Source organism: Xiphophorus maculatus, chromosome 1 (genome assembly GCF_002775205.1).
Source record: "Xiphophorus maculatus strain JP 163 A chromosome 1, X_maculatus-5.0-male, whole genome shotgun sequence".
NCBI lineage: Eukaryota > Metazoa > Chordata > Actinopteri > Cyprinodontiformes > Poeciliidae > Xiphophorus > Xiphophorus maculatus.
The window spans coordinates 915,712-943,315 of NC_036443.1; the positions used below are offsets into that span (position 1 = coordinate 915,712).

General features: G+C 40.5%; 1 protein-coding gene across 10 annotated transcripts in view; it reads left to right on the forward strand.

Moving 5' to 3' along the window:
• Positions 1-27,604, forward strand: part of agrn (agrin) — a 428,855-nt gene that overhangs the window by 316,111 nt on the left and 85,140 nt on the right. For all 10 annotated transcript variants that reach the window (XM_023331737.1, XM_023331766.1, XM_023331734.1 and 7 more), the window contains 4 exons: positions 11,711-11,908; positions 12,162-12,362; positions 22,797-22,939; positions 27,011-27,116. In XM_023331737.1, the coding sequence (XP_023187505.1) occupies positions 11,711-11,908; positions 12,162-12,362; positions 22,797-22,939; positions 27,011-27,116 (648 nt within the window). The remainder of the gene's footprint in view (positions 1-11,710; positions 11,909-12,161; positions 12,363-22,796; positions 22,940-27,010; positions 27,117-27,604) is intronic.

Below are 27,604 nucleotides of genomic sequence, written 5' to 3' on the forward strand. Positions count from 1 at the left end.
TTCCCAGGCAAATGAACGGATTAATTCACCCTGCAGGATTGACAACAGAGGTGCTAATTACTCTGTAACCAAAAGTTTTTGTGTTCATAATCAGATTAAAAGTTAGACTTTTCTAACCATTAAGAGAAGGTTAGGTCACTTATAAAAACATATGAATTCAGTTTTTTCCAGAAGATGTGGCCAGTTCTGTGTTCATGTTATGACCCATTCATCGGTTCTAAAGTGAAAACTGTCAGAACCAACTGAACCAGGTTCCAGCTTCACGTTGATAACCCACTGAGATTTGATCATCATATTGTAATCAGTTACCAAATTAATTACTGTTGGCTGCAAAAATTACTGTGTTTACAGCTAACTAATTGTTACTAATTACTATTTATAATACATGCTGACTACTACGAATGATAACTTTGTGTTGAACTAACAGAAGCTAAAAACTCTTGTTACAGATTTAATGACAAAAGTGCAAATAAATCAATATATTATAAGCTCATATCGGATTTTTAGGTCTGGGTCAGTGACTTACAGATTTCCATGTTGAAGTTCTTTTTTTATTTAAAGGTTCTTGATTTAACTGGACCGGTCAAACCACGGTTAGATTGATGTTGAATGACATCATTGGCCAGATTTAATAATAGTTTAGTTTTCTCAGTTCTCTTTGATTCAACAAAGATGGCACAGTGTTCCCAGTTATACACCAAAATATATTTTTTATTCATTAATGTCTGACCTTTGTTAAGAAGATTCAGACAAATTTAGCTTACTGTAAGTAAAAAAAACAGAGTTTAACCAGCCAGTACAGATGAATCAGACCCACTTCTGGGGAAATATGACTCATTCCTGAAAGAATATGTTGACCCTGTCTGAAAAAATTAAATTACTGCAACATAACTGCTTCATGATTAAACAATGTTGCAAATTTCTGAGTCTTGAAGAAAAATATGAGTTTCTGACCTGGTTAAGATAGATGTATTGTCTCTGATAGCTCATATTACAACTAGATTAAAGGTAGAAAACTCATCTCTCCCTGTGAAGAAGGATTTTACACAATTCCACATTTGTTAGGGTGAAAATTACAATCAGCAGACATTAACAATAAACAAATCTACAGTTCTGATCTTGGCTGATCCCCTGGCGCCAATTTCACAACCAACAAAGTCAAAACAAGCCTTTAAAACACAGAGGAAAACCCTGATCGCTGGTTCGTCTCCTTCTCATCTATTCCACAGCACTCTGCTCCGTATACAATTACCCAGACTCCAATTTGCCTGTTTGGACCTTTAAGTGAGGACGCACTTTCCTGCCAACGAAGTGTGGAGCCTTCTTGTCTGTAATTGGCTACATGAGTCACTTGGCTTTGTCTTGTGGTGTTTTAGTATCAGCTAGTCATTAGTACAGCAGCAACAGCGGAGCTTCAAGTGTTAAAAATATCTTCTTATCCACTATGCAGGCGCAGAGCCATATGGGCAGATTTTTACAGCTTGCTAAGCCCACTTAGTGAACACTCTTGATGACTTAATGCCATATTGAGAGGCCTGTTTTCCCATGGACTCAGATTATGTAGTACTTTCTTCTGTATACAGTCAAGCCATTTGCTTTTCACACACACATAGACCAAAAAGAACAGCAGTCATTATCTCTGTTACCCAACTTTCCCATCCACCTCCTCGGTTCACTTTTATGACATTATGTTTATTTTCTGCCTGGTCTTTTTTTTCAACCATAATACCTACAATTAGCGGCTCTCTGCTGTGCTGAACAGTCACTGTAGCAGAAGAATCGATTGTGGATGAGTTTGTGTCACTTTGCTGCTTTGTCTTAAGTCATTCAAACAGTTCCTAGTTCCGAGCTTTACTGTGCAAACTAATCTAAGTAGCAGTTAGAGTTGTGAGCACCTGGCAGATGGTGCAGTTGGCTGTGGTGGAGGCCCTCTGCGGACTGGATCTTCCCATCCCAGCTCCTCCTTTAAATTGAAAAGCAGAACATATGCCAGTGAGAAATGGAGCGGCATCATTGTTTGGGGAGCGTGGAAACCCCTAGAGTCCATTTGGCTCAACAACGCAGGTAGATGGTTGGTTATGGGTCTGCTCTGCGACAACGGATGGCCTTTATTTAAAAAGGAAAACAGAAAGCAGAGTTCTGGCATAGAGGAGGGTCCCGCTTCTATCCTGGCTTCTGAGGGGACATGGCCGGCGTCGGCCCTGGGGGGCCATTAGGATGCTGAGGCACCAGCTTGTTCTTGTCCCAGGAATGATGGTGATGATGATGTGGGTTATTTCTGAGCTATTTGCACAGCTTTTCACTAACAACCCACTGACTTAAACTTTTATCGCAGCCAATTATACCGGACTGTTCCAATCACTAATGCACTTTCTATGGAGCGGCGAGGTGTTACAGCAGGTGGTGTTAAAGATACAAGGAATGTTCTTTCTCTGCTCGGTCTTGTCACATTCTCATTTTTATTGAAGTTTCCAGATTAACTATAGAAAAATCAACCTGAAAGCAACCAGCCTGCATGTGTCCTGTCACGCCTTCAACATGTCACGCTCAGAAAATGACATTAGGATTACAAAGCGTTTTAACCAGCTGTAGGTGTGTGTCTGTTACTGGTGTGTTTTTGGTTACCATGTTTGTTCTTCATTCAGTGGAATTACAGTGAGTACAGTGTCAGACATTTTACTGAAGAGTAGTAGTACTTCATGTTACTATCAAGAAAGAGTAAAAAATACTACTTCAACTCCTAAAAGCACGTTTAGGATTAATTGTTACTGGAGATAATGAAACCAGTTACCGCCTGCTACAGTCCAACCAGTAAGGCACAAGGATAAAGGCATATATAAAAAAATATTTTCTATTTATTTTTCCAAAAATTCTTCACAAAAAAGCTTCCAACATCAAATCTCAAAAATATAATAAAATGGGCCCAAAAGAAATCAACTAAGGCCTACCTAACTCAGGATAACAAACAAAAACTAACCTCACACAATGAACACACAGGAATTTATACACAAAGGCTAACCTACAAAACGAGGAGAGGTGGGAGATGAGACAAAGACAAACAATGCATAAACATAAATAAGTAATTCAAACCAACACATTTTGACTACAAAACAACTATAAAAACAAAACAACCTAACACCAAAAATGTTTAAGGAGGTTCTTTAACATCAAGTCCCCTGCTTCCAGCAGCCTGATGGTTTATTCCACTTCCTGGTTTTCCTTTCAGCCAGTCCTTCAAACTCAGCAAAACCAAGTAGTTAATGATTCAAATAAACAAAATGTGTTTACTAAATGTGTGCACCCATAATAGTGAACAACCTAATGCAATAAACACCACAAAAAAGTGAAATTCTAAATATATTGTGTGAAAATATCTAAATAAATACTAACACTGGGGAAAAGATGGAGGAACCTCCAGCACCTCCCACCTCTGCATGGGAAAGTGGCAGAATTAAGACACAGATATAACCTGACCTGTTCTGGTAGCCATCTGAGGAAAACACAAAGACTCAAACATGTTAGATGTCCTTCTGATTTAAATATAACAGTTAAATATAATTGTCAGGTGAAATGACAGCTTCAGAACCTGCCAACTCACTTCAGCGATCCTATTGGCAGCTCATTCTTCTGGCGTTCTCAACCCATGCACACATGAGCAATAGGCAGGGTGTGTTTTTATTTTCATTCAGTGAAAAATCTATATTTCATTACCCAGCTGCATTTTTATTGTAGCTCACATGTGGGTGTGCATGTTTATTTCTGCTATTTGCACCCAATTGTCTGTAAAGTTTGAGCTGTCATATTTTATCCTCTGAGACACTGAAGTCTGATCTCATGAGCAGAAAAGAGGGTCCAACAACTGTGAAAGTAATGGTGCCCTTGATGTGTGTGCGTGTGTGTGTGTGTCTGCGTGTGTGGGGGGGTGCATGTGTGTGTGTGGGAGCTTCTCATAGGTTCTCATGGGGCCCAGCTGTAATTTCATTTCCTTCCCTGCAGGCTGAAACATAGTGGTTATCTATATGGCTCAGGTGCAACCTGATAGCAGAATGAATGACATTTGTTATTATTCTGAGATTTTGCCTCCTGCGTTTGAGCAGTAGGTGTCCTTGCAAGGAGGGTAAGCAGAGGTTCATTGAGGTAATAGACCCCCAACCAACCAACCCTCCCACCTGTAAAGAACAGGAGTACCAGTTGCCTAAAAACAGCCGTTAGTGTAGCAGGTGAAAGCCAATCCATCTGAATCATTTGGGAAAAAAGTAAAAAAAAAAGAACTTCCTGTTTTTTTCTTCCCACAGGTGTTGAGAATGATATTCTCAGCTGAGTAAAAAATATAGGTCACACCAGGATGAGAGTGAAAGGAGGACAGAGAAGAGGGAGGGCTGGGAAACAGATAAATGTTGGGAGGAGAGGAGATGAAGGTGAATAAGATGAGGAGGAGCGAATCAAGTGGGGGGAGCAGAGCTAATAGTGTACAGCCAGGCGGCGGCAGGCAGCCACAGGGGGAGTTGTTATCGCCTAGCTGTGCTCACAAGCCGTCAAAACACAAACAAGCCGACTTCTTTCTGCCTAATCCTGAGGTAATACCTCGCCGCTCCCCTCAGCTCCAGTTCAGTTCGTCCCCACTAAGGATATCAACAAAATGCTGTAAAGCTGCAAGCTCTTTCTTTCTCCCTCCACTGCGAGTCAATCCCTCATGCTTTCAAGGGCGCGTTTTATACCGACCTGCCCCTATGCCTCACTTCAGCTTCCACAGTCACCAATCACAGCGAAGCTTCAAATAAAAGCAGCAGTGGATGCTGGACAGAAGGCTAACAGGAACCATCGGGACTACATGATGAATGTTTCCAACAAACTTTAAAAAACAAAGCTCTGATTTAAAGGGATAGTTCAACATTTTTGAAGTGAGGCTCATGTGAACCTTAACTGGAGGAAACTGAGATCTCCATTGGGTGGAAATCCAGATTAGTTGGTCCTCGTAGTTGAAGCTAACAGCTAACGACACAAAATAAAACTAAAGCAACCTTCAGTGAACATGTGTTATGAAGCTTATTGCAGTGGTCACCTTTCAAGGAAGCCAATGAGTATTTACAATGGAACCAGAGGTTGGAGGTGGTGCGCCACCAATAATCTTCCTGTCTGAAACAGATTCTGTAAACAGAAAATATAAGGTGTTTATTTTCAGACTAACTGATGTAAAAACACGTTTTTCCACGTTGTGACATCACTCCATGTTTCTATCTGGTTCCACAGAAACAAAGCTTGGTGGCGCACCGCCTCCCATGCTCTGTTTCCTGTGTAAATCATCATCTATTTAAATAGCCTCTTAATGGAAACTTGATGATAGTCTAATGTTTAGAAGCTAAGACTAGCAGGAGAGCAGAGCTGCGCCAACAAGCTAACACAAACACTGAAGAGAAGAAGAGCTACCATCCATACAGTTGCAGCCAAGCATGTTTTAATGTTACACTATACAGTTTTAGCAAGTAGCTCAAAGTCTCAACAGGTATTGTTGTGCATATAAGGTGTAAAGTTTACCTTCGAGCAAATGCTCCCTAAAGAAATCTCAGCCCACTCCTTTGTAAATTTTTCTGCCAGCGCCCCCTGCTGTTCCCCTGAACCCCCTGGTTGAGGTTGAGAAACCCGTCGTTTCTCAACGAAGGGTACCGCCTTCGTTGAGAAACACTAATCTAAATGGTCATAAAACATCCTTCACATAAACCGCTACAACATTTTTCAAATTAAATGTTTTCTCTACAACCAGCTATTCTCAAGTAGCACTAAATGTAGAAGACAGATATATCTAATAAACAGGTAAAATGTTACCTCTATATCAGATATTAAATACCATTCCATGTTGAAACCAATGTTAGAAGTATTTTTTTATCAAATCTATTCAATAATATAGATTTTCTGTTTCTCCTCCTACATGTGTAATAAATGGAGTGAGGTGAGTGCCAGTGCTGGCTGGATCTGGGATCTGGCTAATAAAAGTGTGTCTAATATTTTATATAACTAAGACATATCCAAATCTTCCAGCCAATAACTGGCAGGAGGTAGGTTTGATTCATCATACGTTACTATTTGCATGTATATGATTTTAACTTAAAATGAAAAACCATCTCAAAAGCTCCGTTTTGCCCGTAAAGGTCTGTATATTTTGTATTAGGGTAGCTTTGCAAAAAATGTGTAAGCTGTCTGTGCCTTCTCTTTCTGTGCCCAAACCTTTTCTTTATATAAAGAAAAATTATTTCATTACATAAGTTTTGTCTTAAATAATCTATAATCATTCAATAATCCAGTCCATGTTTAGTTGGTCTGTGTGGAAATGTTTTTATGCAGCACTCTTTTATGATGGTCCTAATGTCCAAACGGTTTGTTTCTTTATTTCACAGAAAGTGTTCTGGTTTCATTCACTTCAAACTAAACCTATCAATATTAGCTTAATGAATGTCAACAAAGTTAATATTTGGGATAAATATTTCATATTTTGTACTTGATATGATCCCATTTTATTTTAAGGCTAACATTGCACTTTTAATTTTGTACAGAAAACTCAAACTAGCCCTGTCACGATAGCAAATTTTGCTCAACGATTAATTGTCTCAAAATTATTGCGATAAACGATAATATTGTTTGAAGACCTTTTTACACTGATTTAATGGAAATGACATAGTAATGCATGCGATTCCCTGCCAAAGATAGATACACTTTATTTTCAAAACAATATTTAACACTGGAGCTGATAAACAAAATAAACAAAACAACCAAAAACAAAATGGATTCTCAGTCTCCATTAACAAAAAATGTACTTGATAAAAACTAAACAACATAAAGCCAAAGTGGAAATAAATACTGCATTCAACCAAAAGAGTGCAGATTATGAAGTCTGTATACTATGTTGCCCTTCAGTAATAATTAGATTTAAATAGAGAAGATGGGCACATCGACTATCTGATGCAATAGTTCACACTATATGATGTTTTGCTCCTATTTTTCCCCTTACAACAATCTTAGAATGTTGGTCTTTCTAAGATTGTGTGGTGTGTTACGGTAGATTGTTGTTGCCGCTTCGATCTAAATCAGGGGTTTTCCCCACTGGGATCTTAACGCAGCCTGTTGAATGTGACAGGTAGCCAATCAGAAAGCGTGGATTCTCCTCTGCGCTTTCTGAGGGGAAATTATGGAGGAGAATCCCAAACAGCTGACAACCTGAAGTCCAGCAGACATTGGAGATGATATGTGGAAACAACATTAATGTTTATTTAACATGAAAAGAATATAGAAATGACAAGAGGAGGAGTTGGAGCGAAATTGCTACCGCAGTTGATAAACCCGGTAACTTTTCAGCTGTTCTTCGTTAACGTGACATAAATAGGTTCTAATGATTTTCATTCAGTCAGGACTTTACGCTGACACTAGCCACATGCATTGCAGGTAGATTGTAGTAAAGCATTGATTAATGCCTGGTTTTAAAATTAGTTCACTGAACTTGTAGCCATTATTTTGTGCCCATTGTTGGACACCACACGGTACGATCGAACCGATATACCTAGGATTTCTGTCGGCTAATGTGTGGTCTGTCAGGGTTTGAAAATGGGCCGACAATCAGCCGACAGCTCTAAGATCTTGTAGTGTGCGCTGGGCTTTACACTAAGGAAATGAGGAAGGAGGGTCAGTGGAGAGCACCGGAGTTGAGCCTTTTTTCATTCAGTGTCATCAACAGAAAGAGAAAAAGGGCGGAAGAGACGATAATGCCAATAATTAAAATGACGTCCACAGTTTTAATTTATCGTGCGATTAATTGGTTTACCATTTATCGTGACAGGCCTAACTCAAACTTAGCATCATTAGCCTCTTTTTTAAATTTGGTGTTTCTGTTGCTCCCTGCTGAAATGGCACCCTCGGTGGGGAGCCAATATGCCACATAGGGCTGTGTAATTTTATCAATTCTGCAATATTTATTGATATTTTTTTCCTCGAAAGTATCGATTTTCCATCCGTGAGTATTGATACATTAAATCTTGCTCAAATCCCTCCTGTTCCAACTTGCACAGTGTTGTAGGGAAAAAAACTATTTCACCAAGCACTGTCAGGTAAAATCACTCAATCAGGTTTATTCATATATTGTGCACAATACAGAGAGCTCATAGGACAATCAATAATGAAGCAGGTCTGGATGAAGAGCTCTGCCAGGCAGAGACAACACACGAGTTTTATACCAAGGATAAGGAATCCAAAACAAGAGGAGAGACGGTCTGGTTCTGATGCAGCTGTTGAAAACAACTTCCAACCTTGTACAAGTAACCCAAATAGTTCTTTTGGTGAGAGTTCACAAGCATTTAGTATAACATGATCAGCAGATGTTAACTTGTAGTAATTTTCCACCACACACAGTACATTAAAAATGACATGTAATGAAACAACCAGTTACAATGAATTAAATAATGAAATGAAATAGATGAATTGCATTATCTAATATAAGTGAATAAGACAAAAAAGGTTCCTTTTCTGCATAACTAAATACACAAAGCCATACAATCAACATTTAAACAAAGCAAATGTATGACAAAAACAACATTCATTACACCATCAGTTCAATTGATTTAATCCGAGTCCATGGAACTGTCACAAAATGTCACCAAAATCACTCTGTCCCTCTAAAATCATAAAATTGTATCAAATTGTACTGTTGGCTGAGTATCATGATATATATCGTATCGTGAACATAATATCGTGTATTGTATTGTATCGTGAGTTTAGTGTATTGCTACAGCCATAATGCCACAAAACAGCATGAGTAGAGATTGATGTGGAAACATGATCCCAGTGGTGATGATATTATCTGTATGGCATAATGTTTTTTACATATTTTGTGTCACTCTGAGCTTATTCCAGTTTTGAACGCAGTCGGCTTCAGAAAGAGGCAGAACATTTCTGTCTGTCTGGACCTAAAAAGTGATGAGAAAAACTTCAGGAAGAGAAAATCAGGGAACAAAAATGGACTTCTCAACACTATCTGTAATGGCGACAATTCCCCCTGTTCTCCTGGCTTTGAACTGCGGCTCACCTTTTTTCCTGTCAGAGATACATTTTGTCTGGAGGAACAGGCAGTGTGGAGAGCCCGGCACGAGAGGCAGGGGCTGATAAAAAAGAAAGAAAAGAGCTAGCCTGCTATCAGGACACAAAGCCTGATAAAGGACAACACTCACCAACACTTCCTGATTTATAGCTGAGAGACAGTTTGTTTTACAGATACTTATGATTTAGGTTTATTTATGTTTGAGACAAAAAAACGCTAACACAAAGGCTTTTTTTTGTCCGATATTATTCAAACTAAATCCCTCAAAGCCAATGGTTCTGTTAAGACAAAAAGACATGAACTATAATCCCAAATATAATCTCTTTTAAAGAATGTTTTATTCTCCCTTCCATGAATGTTTTTTGCACATTTTGTCAGATTACTGAACAATATTTCAAAGAAAGGTGTAACATTGTGGGTGTAGCTGTTAATCCACTAATCATCATAGAAAAACACACAAAACAGTAAATAAACATTCTTAGTCTAACACAACCACATATTATCAGTTATTCTGCAAAGTTTAGTGACAAGTTCATGATTTTAAGCTAATATCGATGGAAATGAATCTTATTCTTTGCTAATGTTTGCTCTGCTGCAGCGAAAGCACACTTAAAAAGCAAACTAATGACATATTTAAATTCTCACATGCTAGTTTTTAACTGCTGCTCTGCTGTCTGACATTTTCTACCATTTGTGATATTTAAAGTTCTGCTTTTTTACCCCCTAAGACTTTAAAGATTTTTTGTTTTAATCAAGTGACATTTGAAAATAAGAAGGTATTTCACTTCATCAACAACAGGACCGTCCATGCTAATGCTAATACTAGCACTGCTATCTTTTTGGAAATCATTATTCCATAATCCCTGTTTCATATTTTAGGTTCGTTTTTGTAGACATCATATTGTTTGGAAATCATTTCAACTTAACAAAAGTTGTGAATAGAGTTTGAAAAGTGTTATTTTTCTCTCCGGGCTCTGCCTTGCTTCTCGGTACCTGCTGCTTTGAAGCCTGTACAGAAAAAGCATTGCTGGCTGCAGGTTTGCCCACAGGGCCGCAGTAGCTAGGTGATGAGCTGTAGTTGGCGCTCACCACACTCAGCTATTGGCATTCAGGCCAAAGCATTCAATCCTCATCTCATCAGCCCAGAGAATCTGTCTCCTTCATGCTTTCAGAGCGCTGTAAGTGTTACTCGGCTCTTGTGTGGCTGTTTTCACTGGAATGGCTTCAGATTCTGACCATTGTCCCATAAATGCTGTATGATAGAGTACCAAAGAGAGACGTATTCTTCCACAAGACTCCTTTTTATTTTCCAACATTTATTTCTGTTCAGTTCTTTAATTTGGTTCCTGGAAAAGGATTTGGTGGTTCGATATTTTTTGAGTAACACAGGCCATTTATCCATCCTTCTTTTAATTTGTGCATTTTTTTTTCTGGTTTTATGTCAGGATTTTTTTTTCATATCAAATTAACGTGAAAGTGCCACTTTGTATTTGACAGATGTGCCTGCTTTATTATATCTCATCAATTCAGTAGATCTCAGGTGAATGCTAGTCCTGTATTAAATTAGTGTTTCTGCACCAATTTATCAGTGCTGCTTCATATAAGCAAAACAAAAACAAAAAGCTTATCAGAGCCTGTTAAATATAAAAATCTTTTTATAAATGAGGTGAAATCTTTACAGCCTCCTCTGCAAGATTTTCCAGTCGCCTGTTTTTATTCCACCTGATTTACTAGCCACATCTGTGTTCTGGCAAAATGAAATTTAGTTTCCATCCATCGTTGTTTGTTCCAGATAATCGTTTTTATGTACGGCTCTACTTTGGGCATGGCAAATAAGAACCAATAGATGTTTTTTATAATCTGCTTTTGGAAGAAAATCATATTTCTGGTCTGTAGGTTTCATGTGTCTTTAAAGTGGCCAGAATGTTACACCGGTCACTGTGGCTGGAGTTTATTCGGGTCATTTTATCAGTCAATACCATCAAAGCAACAAGGCAAGTCAAACATTACTCCCTTCATTATTTCAAAGTAGAAGTTAAACAACAGTTCTGAGCTTCATATCCAGGTCTCATTGTTAGCATAGAGTTAGCTTACCAGAGCAAGTCACATGCTAACAGAAACTGGATAGTACTTTTAAAAAACAGAGTTAGCTTCTAAGAGTAAAATATCACATGCTGATTTTCAATAAGCTTTTTCATGCATGTGTTCTAAACATGGAAGAGGCTGATTTATTGTCTGGTGCAGATTCTGTGTAGTTTCCACTTCTGCAGGACGTTGTTGATTATCCTCATGTAAAGTCTCAGCTTATTTCAGTAATGACCAGAGAACTGAAAGCCACCAGGCTTTGAAACTCTGTAATGACATTTTAATAATCTTACTGATTGAGAGTTTAAAAAAAAAAAAATGTACAGATGAACATTTCCAAGCTAATGAAAGAAAATGTAGTGTGGCAAAAAAAGCATCCACTTGAAGAATTTTTCAAGGATCATTAAAATCTAAGTAAGGCTTTATAATTTGCATATTGATAACATAAGTTAGAAAGGAAGTTATTTGCTCATTTCACTGTGGCTGCACACACACATAAACGCAAGCATGCTAAGTTTTAGTCTCCTTTTTTTATTTTCCCTCCAGATGAAGCCTGCTCCAACTGCTCCTTCGGGGCGATCTGTGACGCCCAGAGTGGGCGCTGCGTGTGCCCGTCGGAGTGCGTGGAGTCGCACCAGCCCGTGTGCGGCAGCGACGGCCACACCTACCAAAGCGAGTGTGAGCTGAACGTGAGGTCCTGCACGGAGCAGGTGGAGTTGCGGGTGGTCAGCCAGGGAGAGTGCAGTAAGTGGCAGCATGTTGCAATCATTACGGTTTGTCACACTTCCTGTTCTGGAATCCTCAAAGAGCGACAGCCAGCTTCACTTCTGGCGAGTGAAACATTTTATCTTTGTGTTTCATGAAGTTCTTCTTTTCCTGCTGGATTAAAAGCAGAAAATGAAATTCAGGCACACAGGCAGACGGGGAATAAAATCTCATTTCAATGTTAGTTCAAGATATACATTTTAATGCGTGTGCGTGCGTGTGTGTGATACAGAAATGTGCGGCAACACCGTCTGTAGCTTTGGTGCCCGGTGTGTGGAGAAAAAGTGCGAGTGCCTGCAGTGCAGTGGAGAGGCCAGCGCCCCGGTGTGCGGCAGCGACGGCATCACCTACAGCAACGAGTGTGAGCTCAACAGGTCCGCCTGCGAGCACAAGAGGAAAATTGATGTGGCGAAGCACGGCAGCTGTGAGGAAGGTAGGAAATGGACTTTGAAATGTTGTAATTATGTTAACCAATCAGCCATTGAAGTGGTGTAATTAACTTTACAAACTGACCTGTGGTACGCCGTTTAGTCGTTTGTGGATTTTCAGAAAGCTGAAGTGCCGGAAAGCTTGTCGGCAGTCTGACATCAACAAAAGTTGCAGTGAAAGTCACGCTGTGTTGCTGTAAACAGAAACGGTTGCAGGAACAGCTACTGTCATGGTACTTCAGTTATACGCTGTCATCATTGTTCATTCTTCCTGTTTCACCCCATAATGAAACTGAAGTAGCATTCTGTTTGGTATTGTGCATGTTTCATTCAAAGTTGAAAAAAGTGTCATGACAAAACATCTTTCTATGAAACAACTAGACATCATAATCCCATGAGCATCTGAGAGTCAAAAGCAGGTAGAATTTACAAACAGGGCCTTAATAGAAATGAAATGACCAGTTATTGATTTCCTTATTAGTTAATTTTATTTATTTTTATTTTTTTACCCGTCCAGGGGGTCTTTTGTGGGCTCTAGTGTCCCTTATATGACAGTAGGCTGACAGGAAACAGGGAAGGAGAGGCGGGAAGACATGCGGCAAATATCGTCGGGTCCGGGAGTCGAACCCGCGACGCCCGCGTCGAGGACTGAAGGCCTCCAAATATGGGTCACGCTAACCCTTACGCCACCACGGCGCGCCCAATTTTCTTTATTTATTTAACTGATTATACACTTTGACAATCTGTCACTATAACAAATGATCTGCTGGTTCTGTGATAGAGGTTGGTTTGAATCCTAAATCAGAAAAGAGACCCAGCTACTTCAAAGAAGGTTTGTTGTTTTGTTACAGATATGAAAAAACATTAAAACATTTTTTTTAATGTTTTAAAAACTTCATTTGAGCTGATCACCAAATTAGAGAAAATCATAGAGTAATACTCCCTTTTCAATTCTGGCAATTTATTTATACATCAACAAACCATTCATATGAGACAGATAATGTATTAACTAGATGCATTGTGCATTGCAGCATTCCTGATATGTGATTCCCCTGAACTCTGAGCTACAAACTAGTGGTCTTTAAAAAGCCTGACCTGCTGGTTCCGATTTTGAACCAAATTCTGATTTTTTCAAATCTGAAATGTCGCTTAATATTGAAGGAAAGTCCCTGAATTGGTAACAGTGGGCTGATTATTGTTACTGCAAACATTTGGACATTTCCTGGTGGGCAGGGCTAACAGTCTGACCTCTGAATGTAGAGCAGAAGTGGACAGAAGCTGGTTTTTAGACCTTTGATGAGGAAGATAAGATCAGTGGATAAGATAGGCTTCACATGTAAGCATTGGCTGATCACTGTTCTCCCAAAATTAAGGAAGCTGGTGCCATTAAATCAGTTTGATTGATAAATCAGCTAGTTGATAAATCAGTGCACCCCCACTATGAACTATTAAGATATAACAAGCCTGCTAAGCTAAACCAGTGTTTGTTTTGTCGACCTAACAGTCATTTTAGTTGGAAGCAATAAAGTCTTCAAGTTGTTATTTTTGTTTTCTGTTTACAGTTTCAAGACTTTTCAGAACACTGAACTACATCAGCATCAAACCCCTACCAGCTCATATCACGTAGTTTCTTTGTTGTTTTAGCATAAATTAAACTAATGTACTCAGGGTTTCCCCCAGAGAACTTGCTAAGCCCAGTGGTCGGGGTGCTGAGGCGGTCCACCAGCGGTCCACTGTGTTTTTGTATTCAAAGATGTTATGTTGACAGGAAATGTAAAAATATTACTGCGTAATTATATGTTACGGGAAAATATCACCAGTGAAACGCTATTCAAACCCACAACTACAGAATCTTAAAAACAACAAATCAAACAATACAGTTAAAATAAATATCAATTATTTGCACTTCTGTTTAATCCAAATTTAAGTCAGCGGCTCCATAAGGCCCCCCAGGGCTTCAGGGGCCCCATAAATGCTAATATTTTAACACAGATACATAAATGTAACATTTATTTATTGAGATTATCAATGGTATTAAAGGACCTGGCAAGTTTACTTTGTAAAACCTCAAAGAACAATATTCATAGTTAGATTGTTTTGTTACCACAGCAACAATCTGATGCTTGAGTTTGAGCTGTTTGTTCACAAATACAAATTAGTAAACTGTAATTATAACTTATTGCTTTTTAGATTGGCCAATTAAACTACTCCCCATCTCCCAGATTTCACTAAATCTAACACAGAAGCTGTTAGAGGTGCTGATGTTTTAGCAGCAAGAGGGGCCCCTAAGTCAAATTCTGCTCAAGGCCTCATACAGCCTTGGACCGGCCCTGCTTGATGAGTTAAATCCTCTGCACTGCGCAGAGATGTGGAACAAACGGGAGATTTAAATTAATGCTGCTAATGTGGCTTTAGTAGCTCTTCCATTTTGTGTCTATTGACTTTTTAACAGACGCTGCGCCAATCCGCCTGTCGATCTCCCGCTCCCTTCTTCCCCCATTCGTGAACAAGATCCCATGATACTTGAACTCCTCCACTTGGGGCAGGACACCCCCTCACCCCCCAAATTCCCCCAACCCGGAGAAGGCACTCTACCCTTTTCTGACTCAAAACCATGGCCTCGGATTTGGAGGCACCGATCCTCATCCCGGCCGCTTCACACTCGGCTGCGAACCGCTCCAGCGAGAGCTGCAGATCACGACCTGATGAAGCCAACAGGACCACATCGTCTGCAAAAAGCAAGCGTCAAGCAGGCGCTGTACCGGTCCGTCGTGGTGAAGAGAGAGCTGAGCCAAAAAGCGAAGCTCTCGATTTACCGGTCGATCTACGTTTCCACCCTCATTGAGATCGCGGATACAAGCGGCCGAAATGGGTTTTCTCCGTAGGGTGGCTGGGCTCTCCCTTAGCGATAGGGTGAGAAGCTCAGTCATCCGGGAGGGACTCAGAGTAGAGCCGCTGCTCCTTCACATCGAGAGGAGCCAGTTGAGGTGGCTCGGGCATCTGGTCAGGATGCCTCCTGGACGCCTCCCTGGTGAGGTGTTCCGGGCACGTCCCAGCGGGAGGAGGCCCCGGGGAAGACCCAGGACACGCTGGAGGGACTATGTCTCTCGGCTGGCCTGGGAACGCCTCAAGATTCCCCCGGAAGAGCTGGAAGAAGTGGATGGGGAGAGGGAAGTCTGGGCCTCCCTTCTGAAGCTGCTACCCCCACGACCCGACCTCGGGTAAGCGGAAGAAGATGGATGGATGGATGGATGAGTTTTTAACAAGAGTCACTGAAGCTGTTCTGGTTGCTGCAGTTAATGGGACGAGATTTTCAGATCCCGCGCGGCTGCGCGTATGAACTCTGGCTGACTAAGTAGAAAACGTATTTGATATGGTTTGATGCATCGTGTAACCGGAAAAATAATACTACTACTAATAAAATAATATAAAAACAGCGTGATGCGTGACTACTAGGCGAGCGCTAAAGCTCCTCACTGAGCTGAACTTGCATGATGAGGTCAGAACTGGTTCATTAACCACTAACACACCGATCAACTGGGAACACATACATACACTTTACAGCAGGGGTCTCAAACTCCAGTCCTCGAGGGCCGCAGACCTACAGTTTTTAGATGTGCCACAGGTACAAAACACTGGAATGAAATGGCTTAATTACCTCCTCCTTGTGTAGATCAGTTCTCCAGAGTCTTGCTAATGACCTAATTATTCTATTCAGGTGTGGTGCAGCAGAGGCACATCTAAAAGTTGCAGGACTGTGGCCCTCAAGGACTGGAGATTGAGACCCCTGCTTTACAGGGAAAACAGAGCCACACGCTGGGCAGCGTGTTGAGATGGAAAAGCCGCATATTGTTTTGTTCACAAAGATAAATCTCACCGCACCTCTGAATTTGCAACTACAAGTTATTCCTGCGGTTCACGTAGAGCTGCGCAACCGGAGCTAACGCGGCGGGGTTTAAACTCTTACCTTGAGTTCTCCAAAGAGAAATCATTTCTCACAGGAAGTTGATGTAAATATCCATACAGGTCAGTTTGAGTGAAAGGAGGCACCGCTGAGGTAAAGTGAGGTAAAGCAGCGGCAGCGCGTGAGGCAAAGCGCAGAGGCGCCAGCTGTGTGATTGGTCCGCACGCTGCCGGCTTTAATTGCATAAACTCTAAACTTATATATCATAATTTATAAACCTATCCTTTAGGAATAAATCTGCTCCTCTAGTGAAACGCTCAGAGCAACAGAGACGCTTGCAATTCGGCTAACAATATAAATATATAATGTTTTTTTAGTTATTATTTTCCCAAAAACAAGCAACACTTAGCCTGGGGGGGGTTGTAAAGCAATTGCGGGCAGCCAGGCTTATAATATACTGGGAGAAACTCTGGTACTGAATCTAAAACAAAGAAGTAGTGATTTTTAAATGGTGAAGTGGCTCTCCTCCCAGGGCGCCATGCTGATGTGTTTTCTATTGAGTATTTAATCTTCAGGCAATGAGGAGTAGATGCCTCCATGTAAAGAAATATACCCTACTAGAGGCTAATGTTGCTAATTTGTTAACAGACCCTCAGACACATAATCAGTAATAACTTAATGACTGTTTCTCTTGTTTTTAATTAAAGATTTATGGCATTTAATGATCTGTAGTCCAAAATATAAACCACTTAGACTGGACAGAGCTACAATTAACGTCTTTAAACGTCAGAGATAAATCCGTATTCTATTTGTGAAAACACTAAAGACCATTTCCAGTACTATGTGGACTTTAGGACCATCTTATATTAATCACCACCATACAAATATTCATTAAAACAATGTTTGATTTGTGAAATTTCTAATTTATTTGTAAAGTATTGTGTGCAGAAGAAATGACCAGTATGACAGGGCAAAAATAAATATTCAAAGTATTGATTAGAAAATGAGAATCAAGAAAAAAGGATCGACTGGAAGTCAAAGAACAAAGCATTAGATCTCATGGAGATTTTTCTCCTGGCATTGCATCCAGGTTTGGTTTTTGCTCTGACAGACGCGTTTCTGTCCAATGAGGCTCTGAAGTTAGTGACTCATGGCATCCAGAGGAGGATCCTGACTTCCTATGGCTAGAGTGTTTGTCGTTGCTCCCCACGCTGAAGGAAAGTGGAACCTAATTTACGGACTCAGATCGTATCTTGATCTGCTCTGACAAGCCTCGGCATCATACCTCCCCATCCCCCGCCACAGCGGCAGCAGCCCGGCCGCTAGTTGACATGCCTATAGCGGCGATGGCGTTCGCCTGTGGGTAGCTGGTCGCCACGGTGAACATAGTCGTCTCCTGACAAGGTGTGAAGCAGAGCAGATTACAGCGGCCAGCAGGAGGGAAAGAAATGGACATAGTTTGGAGGACTGGGCAAAAAGATGGGAGAATCTACTTCCATTTTGATTGCCACCCGGGGGGGTTTATTCTTCTCTTCATTCTTTTGTGTTTTCTTTTTTTCTTCCCTATTATGATTATCAGCCATATTGCCTCTTTGGGCCCAAGAGGCAAATTCATGCCACCAGAGCTCCTGAAGTCAATTTAACATCATTTCAATTGACTGAGATGTGTGACCTTTTTGTGTGAGGGGGGGCATGAGGAATTGTGCAGCAGTATGCCCTCAGTGCTGACTTGCAGGCACACACTCTTCCTCCATTGTTGGTTGTCTGCTGTTAGACAAAAATGCTCTCATCTGCCTCCCTGAGGGAGTCTGTGAACATCCTGCTTTTCCATTTTGATTCAGAGAAGCCATCAGGCTCACACAATAGATTTTTCTTTTGCACTCCCCACTGCGTCCTGCTGTCCCACCCACTCATTTCTCTCTTGGTTTTGCACTGTTCTCCATCAAAATTGTTCCTCCCTGACAAAAGAGTCTTTTTTTCATATGGGGGTAGAGATGGGCTAGAAATCGATGAATCTCACCCTGGGGGTAAATACTGGTGTTTTTGTCCCGGTCTGATTGTTTTAGCCCTTTGAGTCCGACCCGAACCCTCCACTGGAAGTCTACTGCCACTGTAACGCAGTCCAAACCAAGCTGTCGGCTTTCTGCTCTTTCTACACCTTTGCTGTGCTGCCCGTGTTAAAAATGATTTGTCTCCGATAAATTCACCTTTGGAGATGAACGAGGGTTGAGTTTTGGCAAAACAAGAAGCATATATATCTCCAAACAGGGGCCCTATGTCACAACATATTACATTGTATTTTCTTTCTTCTGTTGTTGACAGCAGCAAAGCTTCTACATCACCAGTATGAAATCAAAGATAAGCCTAGCGAGGAAATGAACATGTGATTTATATCCGTGTGCACAACCCGCCTTAAACCCACCCTCATTAGTCTTATTGGTAGGAGGGCACAGCATAAAAACCAAAGTTGTTTTTTCTTGCTTTTATTTAGTAGTAAAGAAAAATGACAGTGTTCCCACTGTTGGCCATACAGAAAAATTTATCACCTGTTTAATTTCACACTCGGGCAGGCTTGGCCTCAGCTCCTTTTCCTCTGACACTGACAAAGTGGCAACAGAAAGTGGTGAATCAGTTGCAGGACGGGGGGCAGGGGGGGGGGGGGGGCTTTTTAATTGAAAACAGCATTTAATAAACAAAGTGGTACGTGTGGGAAGAAGCAGACCTTCTGCTCCCTTTGAAGCTGGACCTGGATCAAACTCCCCAACACATGAAAAGTCACTGGAAACGCAGCCGGGCGGAGAGGGAGTGGAGTTCCCTGGGTCATCGATCATCTTCATGCCCAATCAGGATTTGTAACCTTCTGCAGCAGGATCAAAGTTGTTCTTGCCATTTCCAAACACCTCATCTTTCTCTCCCTGAGGTGGGACACATCATCTGTCCATCTTTTTGGACCTTTACCTGGACTAATGTCCTCCCACATCCATGATGACAGTTTAAGAAACTGATGGGGCAAAACTAAGATAATTCATGCTTCTTTGCTTTGGAATGCCTTATTCAGGTCAAACTATGCTGATATGGATGTTTACTAAATGGGAATTTTTTCTATGTTTTTGGGTAAACGTGAGACTGAAACACTGTAATTCCTCAGCTGTACCAGCAGGTGGTGACAGAGTCAAAGTTTTATGAGAGAAGGATCCTGAGAATGGCTAAAGCAGTGCTAGGCTGAGGATCGTCAAAGATCACACTGTTTTTGACAACTACTAGGGCTGTAATAAAACATTCAGCTCAAGATATGAGAAAATAAACTTATTGGGTTCCAAGTACGAGCTAACCAACTGTTTAGCCAATCAAACTTTATTTTAAAGAATCTGTTCTCAGTAAAATGTCCCATCATTTTTTGAGTTGTCCATATTTTGTTTTTGTTTTTGGCTAAAATGGTCCTAATGCCAGAAAACATAATCGGAACGTCCCTGAAATGATCAGAACAGGAAGATCGGGTCACAAATCGACACAGTTCTCTGAACTCAAGTTAATCCCTATAACCATATTAAAACTATCACAGTTTAATGTACATGAAACTGTCAAGAAGATTCTGGGATATTATATTCCTATGAGTATTGTGGTACTATATCTTTGCAATTTTAACAATATCAAAGTACAGGTAAAAGACAGTTATTTGATTAAAATAATGTTAATAGCTAGCAAGAAAGCTATTACGAGTAAAAGGCAGAACAATGAACTGGAATAATAGAAGAAATCTACATTATGGAAAAACTGACGCATCGTTTGAGACTTCAACAAACACAAATGGAAGAAAAGTGGATGAAATAGACATCATTCAAGACCAAAGACAGCGACAAAAAATATAGAAAGAACTAGACAAAGTAGATGGGACAAAGGTGAAATAGAGGAATAGCTCCGAAGCAAAGGTTTTATGTTATGTTGAATGTGAAGTGTTCATGTACATTGTGTATGTAAACAAATGTGAAAAATACTAATAAACAGTTAAATGATAAAAAAAAGACTAGACCAAAGTTTAAATAAAACTAAGCAATTGCTACCATGTTGTTGCTGCTAAAGCAATAGATTATTGCAGTAATGACAATGCTAAGACATTATAATTGCTCTACTATTTCAACGCTGAAACATTTGCAGAGCAGTTTTTTCCTAGCCTCTAGATATCCATTCCAGTTGGATAAAAATCTCTGTATTTTATATTTAAACCCAACTTGCATGTGGACAAGAGAAACAGATGATCTATATATCGGCGCCATTGTGAAAATCACCTCAATGCCTCAAAGCAATAATAATAATAATAATAATCCAAACTAGTGTTAAGTGTGAGGATGTAGTCAGACAGATCCTGATGCAGCACCAGACATCAAGTATTCTAGTTTACCAAGAGCTCAGTATATCTCCCACACTTCTTCCTGAAGCTTCAATTATTTACCCATGTTCTGTTCTTTCAGTTCAATACCCGACAGCTTCGACAACACGGTTCATTTCTAATATTATTTTCATTGTCAAATCCCCGCTATATTTCTTCAAAGTTATCCTCATGCAATCCACGTCCTTTTCTTCCCTGACTGCTGAATTCTGTCTTCTTAATGGAGCTCCCTCAGCCAAATAGACTCGGGCCTCTGACATGATTGAGTAAAAAGGAATGGATGGGCAGTGCAGTGATAGCTGATGCAGCCATGTTAGCTGGGGATGTATTAATTGAAAGGTTCATAGGCGGCGCAGGTGGTGGACACATCAAAGTACAGCCACTAATTAGGACCGCCCTCTCTTTGCTTTTCACTTTTATTTATTTATTCTGTTTTAATGTCTTACCTCTTTTATTTATGTAGCTCGACTCTGCGAGGGCGCCTGAGCGGAATATGAATTGGGTGGGCTGGCTTGGGGTTTTTATTGTGCCTTGCTGAGCTGGCGTACGGTAAACAGATGCGGGAGGCCAACCATCACTGCTTCATCCTCCCTCGATCTGTCCTCGTTTTTATTTTTATCTTTTCTTCCAAGGTCAACTGAGCCAGGAATACCCACAGTAATGTGACCGGTAGCTGAGAGCCATGAGCCGCAAAACAAAACGTTTTATGAAACTCCAGACTGAATCAATATAACGCTACAATGGTTTACGTTGGTAAAAGGGTTCGGGTTAGTGGTTACAGATAGCTAAAAGCCTTAGGGTAACTATTGGTGGTTGGTGGTGGGTATTAGGGCTATTAGAGTTACAGATAGATAAGTAGGTTACAGGGTCTCAGGATAAATGGCATTCTGGTGTAAATCTCTGAACTGTGCCTGATGTTTGTTCAGATTCAGTTAATTTCAAAAATACTTAATTGATCCCAAAGCGAAATAAAATGTCATATTAGTCAACAATTGTTCTGGTAGATTGGGTTTGGGTCTCCGTTAGCTGCAGCTCCAGATAATGAAGTCAGAGCTCCTTCGTTGTATCGACCCTTCAAAAGTCCTTCCATCCTGTTGCTGATGACCCGTATCAGAGAAGAGCTGGGCTCCCCTCCCCTGGCTCTGTGACCTTCTCCATAATCTACTTTAGAAGATGGGTTACGCTAAGTGCTACTTCCATCACTGGGACATCGATTTCGCCATTAGAGGCGGAGCATCAATACACGGAGTGGAATAAGCCCCAGAAGAAGACAAGACGACAGGGAGGAAAAGGAACACCCTGATTACCCGCCGCTTGAATCCGCTGGGTGTCTCTGGGAGCTTTTAGTTCCTTTTCTGAATAACAAATTAGTTTTGAATGAACTTTCTTCCTGCCTCATGAGCCTCTCGCCCCGTCTGACAGGCTTTCATACTTCTGTCTTCACGCGCATTCACCTAATCTCTCCCGGGACCCCGCTGCAGAGAACTTCAAAAGACTGGATCCTTCCACTTTTCTCATCTGCTCGATTTGTTGTTTTTAAATGAAACCCCAAAACAACATGCTCTCACATGTCTCTGTTTTTTTAATCCCTTTTAGGAAAAATTAAAATGCACAAAACAAGCAGAAAATGAAGGATTTTCATACTTTTTGCTGGAGACTCAATGAGTAGCTTTTCCCTCGCTTTTAATGCAAGTGAATGACCTTTCAGGGTTACAGTTAAAGAGTTGCTGTGACAACTTTTCTCCAAGGTCCCAGGAGATAATTAAATTTAACAGAACACTGTGCAATTAGTTGCATTCTCATATCAGGAGGCAGGCACCCATAGAGCGGGCCGGCCGCCACTGAAAGGCCACAGATTCCCTCCTTTTTTATTTCTGATTTAATTGAAATAAAAAGGCCGCCTCTTTGGTGGTGCAGAGATGTCTAATCTATTTAGTCACCATCCAGCCTCGGCTGCACTGGTCATTATTTTACACTAGCAGCAGCAGCAGTTATTTTCATGTTTTCTCTTTTAGCATAAATATTGAAATTTGGTCACTCAGGAAATTTGAGCTTTACGTTGAACAAAAATATGTTTGTTATGAAAAAAGAGTGATTTCAGTGTGTGTTTTATGAATGACACAGTGAGTTTTGTGTTTTTATTTGCAGAATGTGGCTCTGGGGCATCTGGCTCCGGAGTGGAGAGCTGCGAACAGGAGCGCTGTACGATGTACGATGGGATTTGGAACGAGGATGAAGAGGACGAACGCTGCATCTGCAGCTTTAACTGTGAGAGCGTGCCACTCAACGAGGTACAGCTTCCAGGAAAAGCTGGTGCTCACCTACAGGTTTGACCTGATGTAGCGTTTTGTTTCTGGCTAGATTTGCTACATCAATTGAACCAGCCGTTCCAACGGTTGGAGTGTGAATCTAAATGTGTTGAGATCCTCTTCAGAAATCACAGTAAATAACAAACATGGAGATTGTAAAATTAAATGTAATAAAAGATACATTTATTATTATCTTCCTAAAATAAAGGGTTACGTCATTTTTTACCAAAAGATTAAGAAAACAAATCACCGTTGGTAAAAAATTACCTAAGCCATAATTTTAGGAAGGTGATAATATGTTGTTGCAACTGATTAAACAACATGTTCTCACTCCCAACTCGTCTATGGAGGCTTGGGCAGGTTCCCTCCGCATCACATGTTGACGCTCCTTCACGTCAATAACTGACGTTCAGGCTGAACGTTCAGGCCGTTCAGAAGCTCAGGGAGCGCAACAGCACTCAGTGTAGCTGTAGCGCTCCCTGAGATTCTGAACCTGACGATCTAGGAACAAAGAGGATGAGTCTATTCTCATTTTTTTAAAGGCATAGAAAAAGTGATACCATTCATGCACAGCTGATGTATCTGTATGATTTACCAATTTCGTTAATTTTACTTCAGATTTAAAAAATCCTTGATTTAAAAAAGCCATGATTTTATCTTCATTTCTGCTACCCGAAGAATCTTTTAAATCTGAAGTAAAATTAACAAAATTGGTAAATCATACATATACATCAGATGTGCATGAATTGTATCACTTTTTCTATGCCTTTAAAAAAATTAGAACAGACTCCTAGATGGTCAGTTTCAGAAGCTCAGGGAGCGCTACAGCACTCAATGAGAGCAGTCTGAACCTCAGTTGTTGACGAGAAGGAGGTACCCAATGCGTCAACATGTGATGCAGAGGGAACCTGCCCAAGCGTCCATACACCATGTTCCAAATTATGATGCAAGTGATATTTTCTCAGATTTTCTTAAATGGTCAATGCAAATGATGGTCAGTATAGTTTTCAAGTCATGAACTATTACAGTATAAATCAAATTTTACTGAACAAAGATCCCCTTGAGAACAGTATTTTGTTTCAAAAATAAAAAACTCAAAATGCACTGTTCCAAATTATTATGCACAGCAGGTTTTCTAAACATTTTATGGATTATAAAGAACTGCAAACGGTCATTCTTTGAATGTGCAGCATTAAGTGGTACTAAAATCAAAAGCTACTTCAATCAAAAACATCTTACAGACCGAGTTCCATGTTAATATAGGACCCCTTCTTTGATATCACAGCACAATTCTTGATACATTGAACTTGTGAGTTTGTGGAGTTTCTGCTTGAATTTCTTTGCAGGATGTCAGAAAACCTTCTCAGAGCTGCTGGTTTGATATGAACTGCATTCCACCCTCAGATCTTCTGCTTGAGGAAACTCCAAAGGTTCTCAATAGGGTTGAGGTCAGCGGTCAGAGGAGGATGGTGACCACACCATGAGTTTCTCCCCTTTTATGCCCATAGCAGCCAATGACACAGTGGTATTCCTTGCAGCATGAGATGGTGCATTGTCATGCATGAAGATGATTTTGCTACAGAAGGTACAGCTCTTCTTTTTGAACCATGAAAGAAAGTGATCAGTCAGAAAGTCCATATACTTTGCTGAGGTCATTTTCACACCTTCAGGGACTCTGAAGGGGCCGACCAGCTCTCTCTCTCTCTCCCCATGATTTCGGCCCAAAGCATGACTCCACCACCTCCTTGCTGATGTCACAGCCTTGTTGGGACGTGGTGGCCATCCACCACCAATCCATTACTGCATCCATCTGGACCATCCAGGGTTGCACAGCAGTCATCAGTGAACAAGTCTGTTTGAAAATGAATCTTCATGTACGGCTGGGCCCACTGCGACCATTTCTGCTTGTGAGCTCTGGTTAGGGGCCCAATAGTAGGTTCATGCACCGCAAGCCCCTGGAGGATCCTCCACCTTGAGGTTCTAGAGCAGGGGTGTCCAAACTTTTTGCAAAGAGGGCCAGATTTGATAAAGTCAAGATGCCTGGGGGCCAATAGTTTGTTCGGACATTTTTTAACTACAAAAGTGTCATGCAAATACACACTGTTATAAAACAATTTTCATTGTCACAATTATCTTTATTTTTCAAATGACAAAATAACCAAATATAAGCCACTCAGGCAGATGAGAACAACTCTAAAAGCAGAAATTCTGCTTTTCTTTCATATCTGGAGAGTCAGATAACATTGAACAAACTGTATAAAATACCTTAAATTTACATGAGTTTAAAAATATCTTTGCCTCAACAGAACATTTTAAACAGGAGTTATAAGTAATGCAAAGTTGTCTCTTATTATTAAATCTTAAAACAAGTGAATTTTGCTCTTGTCATTTACAATATCTTTCAGAAAGTAATAGTTTGTATCACATCTACAGGTTCATAACCAAATCTTACTCAAGAGTTTAATAAAAATAAGTGCCATAAATCCAAGTGCATAAATGTTCTTTTGGCTTTTCACTGCTGATAGTGACAGACGTTACCGTTCAAAACACTCAGTTTTATGTCCTCAACTCTCAGTGCCACACTGTTACGTCCCAGGCAAACATTCGCAAATTCTTGCTTCTTCTCAGGGCAAAATGTTCTCCACCATTTTCAAAACACAGTTTTGATAAATGTATCTTCAGTAAAAGGTTTGCCATGTTTAGCTATTAACATTAACATCGTAGCTTGCTTTGGTGGTATTTTCTTTTGACTCAGGCCCAAATAAATCGCTGTTGTGATGCCAGGGCAGCTTGGAGCTGCTTCAGTTTTTCAGCACGGTCACTCCCTGTTAGCTTGTTGTATGTGTTAGCATGTTTAGTCTGGTAGTGTCTCTTTACGTCAAAATCCTTAAACAAGGCAACCGTCTCATTACAAATTAGACAAGCACAATTGCCTTGATTTTCAGAAAAGAAGTATTGTAATTCCCATCTCTCTTGAAAGCGGCGGCCCTCACTGTAAACTTTCCTCGTTTTCTTTGCAGTGGCCATGGCAGAAATGAGTGGAGAGGGGTTCGCTGCACGGAGGCAGAGACTGATAGTATTAAAGTGGTGCTGCCACCATTTGGTGAAAGGAGGAATTACAGTTTCAAGTTTTATGATTTATTTATTCTGTTTCTCAGTGCAGGCGGGCCATAAATAATACATTATAAGACCGAAGCTGCGGGCGGTATGAAATCTGACCGCGGGCCGTGATTGGCCCCCGGGCCGGACTTTGGACATGCCTGTTCTAGAGGCACCAGCAGCTTCAAATAACTGTTTGCTGCTTTGTAAGGGCATTTTAACAGCTGCTCTCTTATTCCGATCAACTTGTCTAACAGAAACCTTCCTCATTATGCCTTTATCTGTACAAACCCATCTTTGTTCTGAATCAGCCACAAATCTCTTCACAGTACAATAACGCTTCAGTTTTCGTTAAATATCTAATGTTTTTATATCTTGTCATACGGCACTACACTATCTGATGATTTTCGTCAGCAGAGAGATCTTTTCTCTTTCCCATATTGCTTGAAACCTGTGGCCTGCTTAATAATTGGAACATCCTTCTTAAGTAGATTTCCTTTAACTGAGATCAAAAAACAAACTAATCAACCAGCTCTCTGAAATTATAGTGATTCAAAGAGCCCTGATACACAATACCACCTATAAATTTGATAGCACAACAAACAAATTTCATCTTTATGACACTTAAATCCAATTTGCATAATAATTTGGAACACTGTGTAGATGAATTGGGAGTGAGAACATATTGGATTAAAACATATTAGATGTTGGGGTTTTTTTGTGTTAAATGACTTACTAATAATCTCTTTATGCTCATCCAAAAGTCTCCTCGAGTTACATTTTATTAATCAAAAGTTTTGAGATTCTGAGACTTTGAGAGGTAATCAATCGACATACGTTAGGTTGATGTGTGTTCGGTTTGTGAGACGTAAACCATTTATTTATGCCTGATTAAAAATAACGTACCATCATGTCATAGAAATCTCCCTGTCTGTACCTGCTCTCTCTCTGCAGGTCTGTGGCTCAGATGGGAAAACCTACCGGAACGAGTGCGAGTTAAAAAACACCAAATGTTTGGAAAAGAGGCTCTTGTTGATTCAGAGTCAGGGTCCCTGTGCAGGTCGGTGCTTCACACATAAACACATACAGTGATTGCAGGTTACTCCGTCATCATTGTCGCTGCCATCCCATTTCTCCACTCATTCCCTCCATTGACGGGTTATCTCTCCTCCCAATATAATTCTGACATCATCTCTGTTGTCTCTTCTTTGTCAGCCCAGTCGCCAAAACCTAATGAAATGATGTAGATAATGCTTAAATGTGCTTTGCCTTGTCTGCGTGATTTGCTCCAGGAAAGTTGACAATTTTTTCAGCAGCGTTTGTGAAACTGATGGTTCCTCTGGAGGCCGGCTGGTGTTAAAATCTTTCTCATGGGCCTGTGTGTGGAAGGAGCTGATTACAGTAATGAGTCTTTTTTTTCTGTCTTGAAAGTCTGACAATTTAAACCATTAAACTTGCCTGCTAACCCTGAGGATACCACTTTGCTCCACTTACACTAATATAAACAGCTCTTTTTTTTTCATGTAATAATGGCATTTACCCAGAGAG